At 23.2% G+C, this 19415-nt stretch overlaps 1 protein-coding gene across 2 annotated transcripts in view; it reads right to left on the bottom strand.

The window, feature by feature from the left end:
* Positions 1 to 11267: 11267 nt before the first annotated feature.
* The window catches only part of LOC112599608 (potassium voltage-gated channel protein Shaw-like), a 200218-nt gene continuing 192070 nt past the window's right edge, over positions 11268 to 19415 (bottom strand). For both annotated transcript variants that reach the window (XM_025346577.1, XM_025346575.1), the window contains 3 exons: positions 14701 to 14811; positions 14476 to 14588; positions 11268 to 11978 (listed from right to left, as the gene is read on the bottom strand). In XM_025346577.1, coding sequence (XP_025202362.1) covers positions 11862 to 11978; positions 14476 to 14588; positions 14701 to 14811 — 341 coding nt within the window. In that variant the 3' untranslated portion in view covers positions 11268 to 11861. The remainder of the gene's footprint in view (positions 11979 to 14475; positions 14589 to 14700; positions 14812 to 19415) is intronic.

Genomic DNA, 19415 nt, shown 5'->3' with positions numbered 1-19415 from the left:
AGTAGAGTTTCTCCAAATTGAAACTTATACAGATATACTTGCGATCTACTATAACTAATGAACATTTAGTCTTATTATTGATTTTATCATTAAAAAACTAAATAGCTGCAGAAATTAATTTTTCTACAGTTACAAAGAGTTTAGGTGAAAGAAAATCTAGAAATGTGTTGATCAATAACAAATTTAAATAGTTATTTTATTATAGTGTTAACTATGTTCTATTTTACACTTTATATCCATTTATCATTAATTTACAACAATTTCTGCATTATTTATTTTTATTATTAGAATATAATATGTATTTATATGTGTCTACTACTTATTACACTATATTTAGTCGTAACGTTATTTTTATTATTTTTTTTTTTTTTTTAATAGATGATATCAAATAATGTTCAAGTTGAGCATAATAAATAATTTTTCTATATTTCTGTCCATGAACAAACATTTTTTCTTAGTTTTATAGTAGCATGAGTTTTTGTATGAAAAAGGCGGCAGTTGACGTTTCGGCCTGGGGCGTAATTTAGCTTTGCGCCGGCTCTGCAGATTGTATTCAATTATTCTACACTGTTTGTAATTTTGTCTTTTTATTCATTCAACCAATTTAATTACTGACTATTTAAAATATAAATAAAAGGTTATCTTTGTATCTAATCGCTGCTATCTTAGTATTCTTAGGCAACCAAATTATTATTCTCAACAATTTGCATAAATTTAACAAAATATAATTGACAGTATTTCAGCATTTATCAAATATTTAAAAATATTATTATATTTTAAAAAAACCATCATTTTTTGAGTCACCAAGTTCTCTTAATTTTATAATTATATAGATACAGAGAAAAATTACATCATATTTTTTCAAAAATATTTGGTTTTTAACAAAGAATTATAAAAACGTGTTTTAATTTTAAAAAATTAAAAATTAAAAAGATAATGATAAAAAATATTAAAAAATTGTTTGTTTTTTTTTAGAGAAATATTGTTTTGTAACGAACATTTATTTATTTAAAAAAAATATTTTCAAAAATGTTAGTGTTTTACATTAATTATATTACTCGATATAGATTGTAATTATTTAACTTCTAAAAATAGGGTAAAAAAAGATTATTTTTAAATAGTGTCCAAAGACTTAGTTTTAAAAATCTTACTAATAATAATAAAAAACAATGTAATTTACACCTATTGTTTTATTGCTCTTTAAGTCTAAATTTATCCTCAAAGAAAAAAAAAATGTCCATCTATAAAGCTATTTTATTTTCCATTTGGTCATTCTAAATTCAAAACTGGGACCATTAAAAATCATCTGAAATTTACTCAAACATTTCAGGAGGTTTGTATACGACTAATTATTACCGAATGTCTCATGATATAGTGTTTGTCTAACTTAGTTTTACGCAATGAACACAATCCTTATACTAAAAAACTAATCCACCAATAATTTAATGGATCAAGATATGATAATTTTTAAGTTCTAATATATTAAAAACTCATAACTTGCATAAAAATTAATAAAATATTATAAAAGAACCAAGATACAAATTATTGTGAATTTAAATAAAATATAATTAATATTAATGTTCTATAATTTAAGCTTAAAATACACTGAAATATGAAATTTAAGAACACAAAATTAATTCTACTGAACACAAATAACCATATTGTGCTTTTTTCAAGGAAAAAAAAAATAAAACAATGCGATAATATCCTCTTAAATATCAATATTAGCAAGGGTAATATTCTTAAATATGATTCTGTTTAGCAACGTCATAGTTATTATGGAGGATACAAGATCCAATGTCTCTTCTCTTTTCGTCATGTATTAAATTTTATAATTATTATTACAGATCATAACATTTTATATTATTTGTCTTATTTAATACTACAATATAAATTATTGATGATAGCTTTTTTTTCGTGATTACATTTATATTGCTTATTAGTACGTAATAGTTAAACTTTTGTATGTAAAAAAATAATTAAGCATACACATCTATGCATATATCATAGATAAGTATACAGAAAAGTTCCAAGTTAATCGTCTGACACCATTAGACTGATAATAGTAATAAAATAGTCATTTTATTTCACTTTTAATTTTTATTCTAAGATTCTGCCCATAATGTATATTGTCTATGTTAATAATAGTATTGATAAAAAAAAAAAACCGCATAATATTTTATAATAACACTGACAGAAATTGTTTTGTAATAAATGATAATGTATAATTTAAAAAAAAAGTAACAATTAATATAAATTCATAAAATTATTTGTAATATAAAAAAAAAAAAAATACAAAATACTAAAAAGCCTAAATATATTATATTAATTTATACGATTATAGAATGCAGATTTTATTTTTACCTTCATATATGAATGTTTTGATAAACATTTATAACGTGGTATTGGAGCTCATAAAAAAATTTATTCAATACTTGCATCAATCTTATATTGATTTTTTCAATTTTTTTAATAATTATTAATAGATGAATATTCCTATACCATTTTAATCTTCGATAATTTTTGTGTAAACCGTATTATTTTTAGTCTTAATAGAGTCAAGTGCCAATTTCAAAAAATTTTCAGCAATAATCTACTTCCCTATAACATAAGTACCGAACCTTAAACCAAATTTAAATATTCCTTTTTTAATGTTCATTACGGGAAAACTTTTAAAATAAGAATACAAATATGACATTAAATGAAGCTCTGTTGATATTTTGGTTGTCGGTAGATTATCCATCTATTATACACCAAAAATAAAGATATAAAAAAACAAATCTTAATTTAGAAAAACATAATCGTGAAGAAAAATTACTAAAATATCTTTATTTCATTAACTATGGTATTTTTAATGTAGATTTTAAATTATGAACAACCAAATATTTAAATATTAAAGTTAAAATGGTTTTTATTTATATTTTTAAAAGACTAAGATAACCAAAACTAATTTTATGATTAAAGGTAGAGTAATATTTATATGATTTAAAAGTACATACAATTACATTATAAAACATGAACATAAACCTATTATTTTTATTAATGTTTGAGATTTAAAAAATTACGTCATTAGCATATAGTAGTTAAGTAAACTGAAGTAGCTATAATGATAAAATGGATACGTCTGGTAATTCTGTAACTTTATAAGTCCGTATCTAAAAAAATGATCAAAATAATAAAATTAAAAAAAACTTAAGTTTTCTTAAATCACCTTTAAATATTCTATTGTTTTTTTTTTTTAAGGAAATAAAAATAGAAACATTTAAATAGATTGGCTAAACAAATTTATACCGCTGTATTGCAAGAAAAAAATAATGGTGCGTATTATCACGTGTCTGTTACATTTAAAGGAAATTGTGGTTTAATAATGGATCAAAAGCTTGAAGTTTTAATTTAAAAGATTTTACATAAAAAAAAAATGCATATATGTAACTACACACACTTCAAAAAGATCTTTTTCATCTCTTAAAATAATTATTTATTTATTCATATGGAAAAAAAAAATGGCTTAAAAGAATAAAAACATTATATCTAAAATCTACGAATACCTTAAAAGAATAGATACTGAACGTCAAAGCATTATTTAATAAATTATTACTACTGTCACTAGAAGAGTAGTTAACAAATATGCCAACGATTCTGTGTTTCAATATATATGATTATTTTTATGATTTTTTTTTTTTTTATTTATCAACACCTATGAATTTTGAATGCATGATAGCTTTTATTTAAATAAATTATACTGCATTATTACATGAAATTGTGTAGTTTTGTATTAATCATGTTCAGCACTATCATATCACACAAAAAAATAACTATTATTTTAGTTGTTGAAATGAAACACTTATACTTACCTTTTGAAATAAATTATTGATATCCACAAGTAAGGTTATAATCACTTTATTTAGATAAAAAAATCAACTATCTACACTTCAGTAAGTATAATTAAATTATACCTAAACAAATTTAATTATAAAAATATATTTATAATAATCAATTATAAATTATAATTGTTATATTATGCATGCAATTATATACGTATATTACTCATACTTAAATAATTAGGAATTTAGATATTTAATAATTTACGTATGTTTATAGCTTATTTATGTGGATTATTGGATATAATTTAAAGCAATAATTTTGTTGTTAACGTATTATGGTTTTTATTATCAAAACTGTTAAGTGATTTTATAGGAATGATTTTGCACTTAAGATTTTATTATAATTTACAAAGTTCAATGGTGTTTTAAAATGTAAATTAGTTAACACAAAGATATTATCATTTTTGATCAGTTTTAATAGAGAGTCTTGTGTGTAGCCATTAATAATAAATATTAAATTGAAGTAATCCCCACATAATAGAAAACACGTTTTGCGCAAGCTTAAATTTAATTTGATGGTTAAAATATGTGATTAAAACTTTACACTGATTTAACATGACATAAAGTATGCTAAACAAGAAATTCATTGGATATTGTATTCCGCGTCCATTATGACAACATAAGTTCAAAATTATGATTCAAAAATGTTAACGAATTTATAACAACTAGTTCTTATCTAATTGATTTAAGTAGATTCAGACAACATTTTAGGCATACTATCCGCTAAAACGCTAACAAAAAAATGTATAGTTTAAAGTTAACTTTTAAATAAAAAAAATATCCTAATCATATTATATTTTTTTTCAATATTATTTTATAGTATTATAATCGTACATTCATATTTTAAAATCTGTTTAAAATTTTTTTATTCGTGATTAGTTTAATTATATTTTTGCATATCTTGATTGAATGTTTTATTCGAATATATTTAATATTTTGACCATGTTTAAAAATTAAATCAATAATAATAATTATTATTTTAATAATTTTAAAATTAAATTGTTTTGTTTAAAAATGATTAGTTTAATACATGAGAATATTCTAATTACAGGAGCCACTCTGTCAATTTTCACCACATTAATAATGTAAAAAAATTAGTTATCAATATTTTTAATTACTTTTACTTAAAACATTATTAGCTTAAAAATTTGAACACAAAATCAGTAATGAACATGAAATGTTTAAGTGTACTGCAATTTTATAAACCATAAACATATGTATAATTTTAGTTTTCGGTTAAATTTGAAATTAAATCATAATAGAGTAAGAAGACAAGGACCAATAAACTTCAGTAAATGTATTTTATAGCATATTCCAAGTCATGTTAAATCAGTGTTAATTCAGTGTAAATTTTTAATCGCTAATTTTAACGATCAAATTAAATTAAAACTTTTATAATATGTATTTTCCATAATGTGGGTATTAGCTACTTTAATTTAATTACTACTAAAAGTGGTTATACATCAGATCCTACATCAAAGCTGATGAAATACCAGGATATTGTGGTAAATGGTAATTCTAATTATAAACCATATAAACCATCCGTGAACTCAGTAAATGTAATAACACAACCAAGATATTTTAAATATTTATATAAACTAAAAAATATTATAAAACTAAATTATGATGTCACGTTTTATAGTTTAGAACACAATTATTATTCAGATACGTTATACCGTCTACGTAAAAAGTAATGAAAACAATATCCCGATATTGTACGTTTACTGCTCACAAAAATTAATCGGATTTTGCCTACTTTTAAAATTCTCTACTTAACCTAAAAACCGCCACTTACGGCCGTCAGAAATAACATTAAGAGGTGACACGAAATAAACATGTTTATTTCCGCTGGAATCGTATGTATGCAATTATTTTTAGTTACGACCACAACAAGAAACACGGTTTTGTGCGTATTTATTCAAATTTACAATGTCTCAGTACATTTTGGTGCTATAAAATTCGACCCTTGTTGATTAGAATACCTATTTGTTTGAGTGATGTCATCTTTTGATACTGTAAAAATTATTGTACATGTTGTACTTACTTAAATATTATATTATTTGACATGTTATAATAATAAAATACAATTTAAGATTAATCAAACTATTGCTGTACCTATGAGAAATAATTGTGAAATAGAATATACATTAAAACAGTTATTATCAATTAAACAAATATCAGTGTTATAAAAATATCAGAATAATTTACATGACTATACAATCATTAAGATGCATAATATCGAAAATTATATTTTTAAAACATTATATTATATTTACTTACCTTATATTAAAATAGTTCTTAAATATTTTATTTTTTCGTTTTCTAAAAAACAAAATCAAAAACATAGTTTAAAACCATCCTTTAAATTGTACCATATGTTGTAAGCAGAACATAATATTTCAAGATAATGTTTAAGACCTACCTTACATTTAAAAATGTATTATATTTTATAATATTTTAAAAATTATTAGAAGATCGGTATTTTATGCAAATGTAGGTATAGAAAAATACAGTATCAATAAGAGGCCGTGTTGTATATTTTATCTAACCATAAACATTTTAGAAAAATAATAGGCTTTAGGTATTGACTCAAAATATTCTTCGAATAATCATGCAGAGTTAAGTATTACCCATAAAAATTCTTTTTTGCTATTTACATGTGATTCCCTCAATATTATTTTATTGCATGCTTTTTTTCGTGATGATTTGTTTGATGGTCTTTCAAAACTGAAAAGATGTAATGGATAGAATTTCGTCATTTTTAGAACCACCAATACCAGGTATTTCTGTCACCACCATAGGTAATATTTTTTCTGTTATTGCTTGATCTATTGATATCTCAGTTTCTTAAATTTCTTAAGTAATTAAATTTTGACACATTCTAAACAGTTCTTTTTTAATCAATAAACAAATGTATTTTAAAACATTTTTAATATATTATAAGAGATCAAATCGCTGAAGTAATTTGAAATTTCGATTTAACTGAATATATACATTTTTGAAAATGTAATGCTGCGTTTGTTGCATTAAAAAAAAAAAATAATAATAGCTATATTATTATTATCAATTTGTTTGTGTTTCTAATATTTCTATGAGTATTTATTTTAGGATATAATATTAATAACCAATACATGGACTTAATTTATGTTTCAAATGCAAAATAGGTAGCTAAATTAATGTTGTGGCATCTATAAAATTCTATTATAAAAAATCAATTTCTTCTCATATAAAAATGAAATATTTTTTGTTATTAATTATTATTAAATTGATTTTTTTTTTTTTTTTTTTTGTTAATTATATGTTTAGTTTTTTATTTAATGCATATTTTAAGTTTTTTTTCTTGTTATCCATATTAAAAATGTATAATTAGCTAGACTAATATTATAATATATTATATATTAATTAGCTTCATATAAACACATTAAACTACTGTGGGGTAAACCAAATTGTACATGTTTAAGATAATTTTAAATAATAATGAAAACAATTTTAACAAAATAGTTATTGAATAATAAAAAAAAAAAGATAAAAATACTTCTACAAACTACCAACTATATATCATTAATATTCGATTGTCTAGTTTTGAATAATTAAGTTATATATTATCCAATTATTTCATCATTATAAATTATAATATGCTAATTGGTATACATGAAGATTATTTAAAAATTAAGAATCAGAAGTTACTACTGCAAATTGAAGAAATGTCTTGTAAAATATTAGTAAAAATATTTATTTTCTTGTTTAATTAAAAGAATATTTACTATTGAATGTTTATTAATACCAATATGAAACCATTTATTATAAGCTCGATTGGAATAATTAAAAAATAAGTACAAGCTTCAATATTTTTTCTGCTAAACAATGAATGATGGTTAGGAATAATTAACAAGAAACCAACAATGAATCAATTCATTCTCAGGAATAAGAACTCTAAAACTTTTTTTTTTTTTTAAATTTCGTTTGAACCACTTCAGTCTTTGTTTACTAGTTACTAACCAACCAAGATTCAGATAACAATTGAATTTATTCTATTCAAAAAGAAACTGATTTAATTATGGTAGTAATAATTATTAAAATAATAATAATAATAAGACAGTAATAATATGAATAAAAAAAAATAATAAAAATAGTTGTAAAAATTTAAAAAGCTTAATTATCGAAAAATTAAATTATTAATACTACCTAAAAATTATAATAATTAACAAATGAAAGACTACTGTAAAAAATTACTGTAATTTTTAATTAAACAGCATATTTTTTTTTTTTTTTTTTTTATTATATTAAATAAATACTATTTAAATCTTTACAATATTCTATTCAAAAAATATTTAGCTTAAGCAAAGTGTAAATAAAGGAACAAAAAATTGGTAATTAAATTATTATCTTAATTGTAAATAATATGTAATGTTCGTCTTGCGTTAAAACCGATAATTGATCAAAATTAATAATAACTTTTTCATAGATTCAAACTTTTTCTAAATTAATATAATTTAACTAAAATTTCAAGTGTAGATATAGTTATTTTATAAGCACTTGACATTTTTATTTTAAAATATGGTTAATGTAATTAATATTAATGTGTGTTTATACTATCCAGACAATTTATGCTTGATCATAGTATTAATAATAATTGTATACTTTATACTCTATTATATTTATTACATTGCATTATCTTTTAATATTAGAAAACAATTTACTGTAGTCTTCGCTATTGTTTGTTAATAATATTTATTTACTTTATTATGTTAGTTCAGTGAAAATATAGAGTGATCATTTTTTTTTTTTTTTTTATTGTATTATTATATAAACTTTGAAGTAATAATTATAATACTTCATTTTTTCATTAGATTACTATTTTACTATACATTAGGTGTTGAATCTATCAATGTGATGAATGTTTTAAAATGGAATTGAATGAATTCATCATTGCATAAGACACATTTTTCAGAGTGGACTTGGAAAATTAACCTATTATCTAAGTATTTCAATTTAATTTGGTACACTTTTTTATAGTAATTATAGTTATTTATACAGCAAGTTAAATTGATTTTTGCATAAAATTTCACATTTATTTCATAATCAAATATTATAATAGTTTATAGTTATATAATATTATTGTAATCAGTTTTAAAATCAATATAATAGATACCCAATTACGATACTTTACAGATGATACATTATAATTAATAGTTAACAGCTGAAAATAGCAGTTTACTAACAAACTAAAACATTTTCATATTTTGTTTTATACCTGTGATATATTCAACATTGTTGTATAAATGCATATTAGAAAATAATAATATTTATGTGAATTTCTGTAAACTATGGGTATATATGTATATTTTTTTTTACCATAAAAGTTGGTATATGTTATATGTATAAAAAAATATACTTACTTGAAAATCTTAATATTGCGAAGACGTTTATTAATAACTCTCTAATAATGGGAGTTTTTTCATTATTTTATTTTTATTTTTTTGTTTGTTTATTGAAAATAATCTATTTATCTACGTTGAAGTCTCCTGAGCAATACATTAGTAGTAATGCAATTAAAAACATAAACAAAACAATTGATTTATCAAAAAAATTGTAATTTCAAAATTTATTTCAAATAAAATAAAAATTATATTTAACAGCAGAGTTTAATAGCTATTGTATGCTTATAATTTTTTTGTTAGCTGTATATAAATGTAAGAGTGATTTTATACAAATTTTAAATAATTGTGAAATTAAAAATTATTTTAAATTAATCATCGACGAATCATATTAGTTTGAATTTTATTATATTCTTTTAGATTTCCATTACTTCTACGATTCCTGATTTGAATTTTTGAACAATAATCATTAATCAAAGCAGTGAATTAAAATTATTTCTTTTAGAGTGGAAACTTACTATCTCTTATAATTAACTGCTAGAAAAATAAATAAAAATAAAAATGTAAAAATGATGTAGAGTGTGCATTAAAGCAACTTCATACTATGTTGTAATATTTTTCTTTATTTTTATTATTATGGTTTGAATAAGATAGGATATAATTTTATTATATAAAATACTATACAGAATATATTAATCTATACTTACTATTTACCATTTACTCTATAAATACAAATTAAAAATCTTGAATTACTTCATCACAATAGAAATTATTAGATATGTATATATATTAAAATAATTTTTTTGCGAATTGCAGATTAAAAAATCACAGTGCAGTATGAAGTCGTCTTTAAGTTACATCCATTTGTTTGTTAATGAAATAAAAATATCCATGGCTTTTATGATAATTTTTATGAAAAGACTCTTGTATAAACACATATATTGAAATTATTTCTTACATATTTTAAATAATACTCATAAGTCTTTCATTTGATTTATAAAAATATATTTACATATTTTCACATAATATAATCTTAATAATTTATAAAGCATTATTGACAGTTGAAGCAACCTCGGAATAAACTCACTGCTATTTAAATAAATACTTTTACACTCGTTATATCGGTCACTATGGGATTTCTTATCTATTTTAATGTGTTTAAAACCAAAAATCATTATGTATTATAAAATTGTATTTACATTATATATTCAAATTAAGAAATAACAAATTGAATCTAACTCTAATAATTTTAATATAAGTAGGTATTCTATCTAAACAAGTGTAAAAATTATTAAGAGAGAAAATAAAATAACACACAAGACTATTTTTTTGTAATAAAATAAGTCTTCCTTTTTTTATTTTCCTTCAATAATTCATTGATTTTTAAACAGTTGGTATTTAATTTCAATGTAAAAATATACGGAAAAACAAAAAAAAACATATTATCACAATAAACATATTATTATTATTATTGAATACCGATTGATATATTTTATTTATTTTAAATCAAAAATAATGGTGCAACGAATTTATAAATAATTATTGATAACATCAATTATTATTAAAGTAATATTTTAATACATTCGTATAGTTTATATTTATCTATGATTTCTTATTTTCTGATATTTCTGCAAGACCCAATATATATATATATATAATATTATATTACCAATCAGTCGTTCGATATTAGTAGATTTCAAACAGATTTACTTTAACATCGCAAATTCACAATTTTCATTTATTTTTTTTTTCAATATTATGTAGACTAAATTATTATCAAAATTAAAATGAAAAAAAAAAACACTCACATAATATGTATAATATAACAAAATATCACAGAATAATATAATGAAAATGTATTAAACACAATATAATAATTATTATAAAAGGGTAAAATTAACATAGTGTTGGACATTAGTATACAATAATTAAGCATGATAACGTACAATATATTTATATTATTAAATGTTATCAATAAATTATATTATTAAAGATTGAACAGATTTCATATAGTGGACCACAATGATGGGTTTTTTGTAAAATATAACAAAAAGAAAATAATTTATATAATGTTCTTTAAATAATATTTTTCACGTGCGATTGATTTATGGGCTAAGATTAAATTACACACGTGTATTAATTGTTTATTTTATTTAATTTCATAGACTTAGAATCATAATTAACATACATAGGTACATAACTAATTTTTGTTCTAAAGTTTTTATCCAGAAAACATGTTTATATCTGTTACCGCACATAAAAATAACTACATACAATCGACGACCATCGAAAGTTGGATTGACATACTTCAATGCATCCAAAAGTAACGATGAGCTATATTTAACTCAGGCTTCGTCTGTTCATTCAATATCAATATTATTTTTAGAATAAAGTAAGATGTACGAAAAATATTCAGCCTGTTTAGAACAGTAGTATAATAATAGCGTTTGTGAGTGTGTAATCGCTATCTGTGTTGCGAACGAATACGGTTTCCTGGTACCGATCACTACCGTCAATTCGACACTAGATGGCGTTGGGCCAATGTAAACATTGCAAACGAATCTAAAAATAAAAAAACAATCTAACGTGAGCAACATGTTCATGAAGACGACGGGTTGACCGAATCGTTTCCAGATGAGTTCGGCAACGAAGACGTCCTCTGCATTAAAATATCTTGAGGCCTGGAGTCTTCACCCAAAGATACCAACAGACTGGGCTGGATAAAAAATAGAAACAATTAAATTAAATGATATATGGAAAAAATTGGTGACAAAATTGAGTAAAAACATTATTGTATATTATGGAGTAGTATTTTTTATACATAACATCTAATTAGAATTAGATATTTGTAACCTAACCACTGCGGTTACCACTTGAATTCCTTGGCACCATTTGTGGTGTGTAGGTGTTCGTTAGGTACGTTACATAGGGTATATAAATATTACTATGTCCATATTGATTCAGCGAGGCTTTATAGATATATTTTCGTTTTATTATACAATATTTAAGAACTATATTTTTTACTTAAATATCATTAATACGTATATGCTAAGGTTTACACAATTAATCGAGATACGAGAAATGATTTTAGTCGGGTCATAAAGAAATTTATTTTGAGAATGCCAAAACATAATGATTAAGTATTTTATGAATGGAAACAGAAAAACTGGACTAATGAAAACAAATAACGGCGAACAGTGGCGTAATATGGGGGGATATGGGGATATATCCCCCTGAGCTTTTTTTTTTTTAAATTATCATTATTAAACTCCTGTAAGCACTTGGCTTAAATGGTTTTAAGATTTTAATTCTTTTTTTAAGAAATAAGGCTTATTAATTATTAATAAAGAAACTACAAATTTTTAATAACTGATAAACAAAAAAGAGGCCTAACATTTCAATAAAAATAGTTAACTTAGTTAGAATAGCCAACATATTCTGATTTTTTGTAAATTTTGCACAGTTTTTCAAAGTCTGATGATGTAAATAATTAGCCATTAGGTCAACTTGCTGTTAGGGTTTTAGATGATGGAAAAGTACTAAACAGGTCATTATAATGTAGTAATGTACTATTTACTACATGTTCATTTTTATAATATATCTTATTAAATTACTATGACTGTGTTTTAGATTTTTTGTGAACATTCTAAAAATCTATATCACGGATATTGTGTTATGGACTCTTACCATTTTTTAAGTGTTTATTCTAAAATTATCAATCATTGATCAATTAGATTTAGAAAGTTACTGATTTACTAAATTTGTTTTATTTTTGTACAAAAATATAGAATAAATATATCTAATATTTTAATTTATTAAACTTAATGAATAAATGAGGGGTACACCGGGTACACCCCACAACTAATTCTTTATTACGCGACTGCCGGCGAACTATAATTATAATAATGTACATTATAGAAGATTGCTTAAACTTATTTTGTTTCTATATATTTTTTTAGTTATATTTTATCTATTTAGTAAAATTTTAACCATATTTATGGTATTCAATATTTCTCTGAATAATTTTAAACCGTACTGTAATAAGCACTTGTGAACCACTTTTTTGCCATAATAAATTGCTATTTATCACTATCTCTCATAATATACTATTTCATAATTATGACCAAACATGATTCATGTATGCAGTCTATATGATACACTATGGCCATTTTTTAATATCGGAAAGAACCATCGATATGTTTGGACTAGATTATGATATATAAATATATAATTAAATATGAACAATGATGGCTATCGAGGAAGCTATACACTCGTAACACACTGGTTACAATAATGTAGCGTAAGTAAACTAAGTAACAAATAACAATAAATTACATTATCAAATAGATCATACTAGTGTTGTTTTTGGAAATTAATGGATATAAAATAAATATCAATATAGCTGTTTATTTATGTATACATCTAATGCAATGATGGTCTAAACTTTAAAACGATCGTACAATTTGTATGCTTGATTTTATAAATACGAATAGAATATATAAACGCAATCATTGTTCATTAATATTTTTAAATTTTTAAATACATGTTATTTCTTTTTAATAATAATAATATATAATATAACAGATTCTGTTCTTCTATTATTTAAAAAAAAAAAAAAATTAACAACGGGAATTTAATACAATTGCATTGCGCGTTGTATCATTATAAAATTTTCTACAACTGCAGTAGGAACTATTTTTAGTATAAATAAATTAAACATATAGTTTTAAGATAAATTCATTTTTGTTAAAATAAAATAAATTCATTGGATATGGATTGATTTAAAAATATTGTACTAAATCTAAAAATATGTATAGTATTTAATTTTTCAAACTGTTATCCTTTAAAAATATATTTATAAAAATTTTGAATTTTGAAGTTTTTAAGAATTATTCATAAAAATACGTTATATCCACACATGTTTTCTGTCTTATAAACATACAACATAGGAAATGCATATTCAATAGTAAAAATATCGTATATTATTAGCTTTAATATTAAATCGACGTATCTTTAAGGATATAAACCAGTATTGTTGGTAGAACATACTCTTAAATCTCATCATGAGCTGCTTTAATATTACTTTATTATTGTTATTTCGACCGAACCGATTTAAAACTTTTGTTTATTCGTGTATCAGGAGAAGGGATAAAAAGATCATAATACAAATAGTTATTCGCAATACTGAAGCAATAGGTAATGACGCTTCTCACCTGTAAAGGGAGGAATACAGATTCGATCGTCGCCGCTCTTGGTTGGAGTGGAGCCGGGGCCACTACACCACCACGGCCGTTAAGTACGCCTCCGGAAAATGTGTCTTGCGAACCTGTGAATAAAATGAAAATATCATACATTGATAACGTATAAAAATAAGAAAATCATGCATGAATATACGATGGTAAGATGTGATTCCTTCGTTGGATGCACTTGCCACTTACCCTGCGAATGTCTCGAGGGAGAGTTGTACGGCAAAAATGATGGCGAAGACATGCCCGGTATTTGCGGTGCTTGGAATGCAAGACTTAGCACGTTCATCCCATTAATGTTACCTGCGAACGAGCATAAACCAAAAACAAATTACAATTAACGTATACGTTTCAGTTGTATTATTATTTACAACCTTTGAGTGAAGATGAAATCAATGTGGGAATAATAATAATAATAAACGATAATGTATTTATTATAAATATCTACTCGTTTCCGCGTATCTTTTTAATATATTGTATTACTGTATATGTGTATAAGTTGTAACATAAACATGGCAGAATAATATTAGAATATTCTGTTTTAACATTTAATTTTCGAAATAGAGAGATAATAATATTAAGCCATGCCTAGAGCACAGGTTTACGCACAACACCAATAAAAGAATACTTGATAAGCAAATAATTTTTTAACAATTTTTTAATATTATTAAATTATTTTAAACATATTTAGCATTTATTATTTGATAAATATTATAAACAAATACAGTTAAACGTCTATAAATGCATAAAATATATATTTTGTTTTGTAAAATTAATTATTAATTGCAATATTTTCAGTCAAATTTTTCTAGAAATAAAAAAATTTTTTGTGTGTTAATGATTACTTGTGTAAATATATATCGATAAAAATCATTCAAAAACAATATATTTGTTTTTGTTTTAAAGGAATTTAATATTTTTATAGAACTTGATAGTATCACTAAGTGTAAGCTCTTCACTTAATGACGCTTTATTGTTATGACATAAACGTGTGAGCTTTTATTTATAGAAAAAAATATGCATTATATTCTCATTGCAATGTTTTTCTTTTTATATTTCGAAGAATCATAAATGATTTTTTTTATCTAATTTGAGGAGAGACATATTTAGTTTTTTAAAATGGTTTTCAGTAAATACTATTAATATTATGTATAGGATACGATACTCGGTCAATTATATAAAACAAATGTAATAACATTTTTATAAACTACGCTTATTATTAGCAAGTATTTACCTCATTAAGAAACTTGTTAAAAAACTTCGAAATATCCGATGTAATAATATTAATACTGCATGTTTTTTCGGTATCTTTATACATTCAGTGTCATATTATATTATGTAGAATCAAAGGATATTAAAGTGATATCACGATTATAAGCTCAACTGCATCGACAAACATAATTCTGCTGTGGTATTTTGATCGTTCAAAAAATATTTGCGTGTAAGATGGACTACTTATATGAAGGCAGATGACGTAAAGGGTGATCGGATAGTACTTAAATCAATTACATTTTGATAGGTAAACTACCATAATCCTGCAACCAGTATAGACTACGAGGGCTTATAATCTGACCTCCATAGTTCTAACTGTCACTTTATAACTAAACTAATGTTAACGTTCAACATTGAAAAGTTATGACAGCTGAAATGACAGTAAAAAGACAAAAAACTTTATGTATCCAATAACGACTTAAAAAAATCAAGGAAAGCCACTTGATGAAGAAATTCAGCAACATATGGCATTGTTTGATATTTGAGAATTCTGCAGAGACTATTACGCCCATATTTAAGAAGAAAGACGCAGACAGATGCAAAACCAAAGAAATATTGAATGTCAAAAGCAATTTTAAAGAAATGAATCTCTTAACGCGTATGTTTCTCCACCCCCACCACCATAAAACTTTTTTAATTTTTTTTTCACATAAATATTTAATTATGGAATTTGTATACATTTGTATGATGAAAATCAGAATTTGTACGGATTTATTTTCAAAGAAATAATCAAAATAGTGTGAGTGGTTGTAAAAATGTTTTTACAGCCATTCCATAAAAACTAATTTTTCCAAAATTTTCTCGAGCAAATATTTAGCACAAAATCTGCACGAATTCGTACGACCAATCGCGAATTTTTTGGAAAATATCTTCCCTGCGAAAAACGTGTTTTCAAAATTTGGAATTTTCTCAGCACTCCCAAAAACTAAAAATCATTTTTTCCATAACAACTATCTATTATTGAAATTTTGATTTTATGAGTAATGTTATGGTTTTATTTAATCTTCTAATTTAGGTGCATTAAAATTTATTATTAAAATATATCTACAAAAATATAATAACATATACCTACTTATTTTTTTAGTAATAATCTATTTGTTGAGAATGTTTGTGTGAAACATCTGAAGATACGTACAATGATAGATTGATACATACAACGAAAAAGTTAGAAACACCATTTTGTCAATTTTTCAAAAGGAGCAAAACAAAATTTAAAGTTGATTTCTAATTCCATTTTTGTTTTGTTTATTTTGAAAATTCTTATCCGTTTATACTATATATGACTATAAACGAATTTTTGAATTTTCAAAAAATATCATTATTATTTCTAAATACTTTTGAAATTTTACAATTTTTTTTAAGCTTCTTATTAGTTATTGATTCTTTTCATCGGAAATTTAAAATCGTATTTCAATTTACGACTTTCTATAGAAAAATAAAAAGTCTCAATTGACGCCTTTTTCGTGGCAAACTGAAAGAGTGTATAGTGTATACTTTTTTAGAAAAGAAATTATTATACATTAAAAAAAATTATTTAAAATATTTTACACGATTACTTATTTAATAAGTTTATAAGTATATTTAAAATATTATTTCACGTTAGAACACTAAAATTATACAATTTGTTAAATATTTAAAATTTTTTTTCATGGTGAAGGACAGTTAGTTATATATAGCTGCTATAACAGAAATAAAAAAAAATTACATTTATATGCCTATTAAGAAATATGAATTTTTGTACTATTCATGAACAACAATAATATGATGTATAAACAGACTTAGGTAGGTTTACAATAGTCTTAGTGTAAATTATAGAGATGTTAAAGTACAGTATTTTATTTGTTTATTTATTTATTTAATTTTTTTATAATACTGTATTAAACCGTATAGAACCTTGTAGTGCCTTAAATTATCGACAATTTAACACAGATTATAAAATCATTGTTAATTATGAAATATGAATCATTTTAAAATTAATTAATTGAAAAATGCCTTAAAGATTCAAAAACATTAAAAAAAAATAATATTTAATATAAAAATTATTTTAGACTAAATTCACTAAATTAATATTTATTCATGCTATCAATTATGATGTACAATGTACCATACATTCATATACCAAGTGACTAGTAATGATTTAAACATATATCATAGTAAATTATATTCTTAAAATATTAAATAAATTTAAAAATAAATTAGGATTTAGGTTACCAGCTTATTATCTGCCAGTTGGCATATAATTATATCTATTATTTACTAACTGTTTAGTTCCACATTTTTTGCTTATAGTACTTACTATACTTAATAGTACTTATATTTAATATCTGCAATTTAGTAAAAAATATATTTTATCTTAAAAACGTTTAAATAAACAAATATTACAGATTTTGTACTAAATATTTGATCGAGAAAATTTTGGAAAAAGTTAGTTTTTTATGGGAGTGCTATAGAAACATTTTTACAACCCCCACACTATTTTGGTTATTCTTTTGAAAATTAATCCTTACAAATTCTGATTTTCATCGTACAAACGTATATAAATTCCATAATAAATATTTCTGAAAAAAAAATTGAAAAAAGTTTTATTGTGGGTGGGGCTGGAGATACGTACGTTATTTTGATCAACATATAGATTTTAGTTCTTTGAGCAAAGTAAGTGATAGACTGTCCCACAGCCAATCAATGTACTTTGATGGGTAAGGAAATGAGGAAAATCAGTGTCAATTTTATATTACTTATTTTGTAAAAAAAAAAAAAACTATAAGTTGAGTATTTTCATTGAATACCATATATATAATACCTCATATTATGCGAGTTTAATGTTATTTTTGCGCACGCGCATACGGAAGCACATCCGCGAGAGAAATATACTCACACAATACGTGAGTGTGCACGTGCTATATAATATATAAATAATATTTTGAAAGCTACATGGGAAACCTTTCTGACGAATTATTATTGTAATAACGAGCGCGCGCGTTATATGAAATACATCTACGTCACGCGTCTCCGCCAGTTGCGTGAGCGTTAGATGGCTGGATAGGGGTAAGTTAGTTTTTACGACTCACAGGGTTATAAAAATGCTAATGTCCCACCAACCCTCAATAACATTTGCAATAAAGCTGTCCGTCTGCATGAGCAAACGGTCGACACAACCATATTATTATAAAAACAACAAATAAAATATAAATATTATTGTTATATTACTATACAACACAACGAAATCTGAAATGTATTGCTACAGCCATAGTAATTTAAAGGCACTGGCTAAACCTTATCTTTAACTTTTTTTTAAAAATTTATTTTTATAAAATGGTTTTTTTAAATTTAAATTTGAAAACTAGTTAACTCTAAAAGTAACAATTTTAAATTGTATAGAAGTAATAAATATAACTATTGATACCTGCATTGTGAGTGTGGTCACCTTCATTGTTGTAGCTTCCTACGTAATAATTTTTAGTTTCTATTTTCATAAAAGTAACAAAGGTATTCATTATAATAGTTTTTTTTTGATTAATTATTAATAATGAAACTAATTATACTAAAAATGTATGTAGATATTATCTCATTTTTGAATATATTTTGAAAGATTTAACAATGTAAAATGCAAGTTTCACTACATTTCCCAATATCTA

Source organism: Melanaphis sacchari, unplaced genomic scaffold, assembly GCF_002803265.2.
Source record: "Melanaphis sacchari strain LSU unplaced genomic scaffold, SCAv2.0 Contig53_pilon_pilon, whole genome shotgun sequence".
Lineage (NCBI taxonomy): Eukaryota > Metazoa > Arthropoda > Insecta > Hemiptera > Aphididae > Melanaphis > Melanaphis sacchari.
The sequence above is the reverse complement of the archived record's forward strand: the minus strand, read 5'-3'. Positions and strand labels throughout refer to the sequence as shown.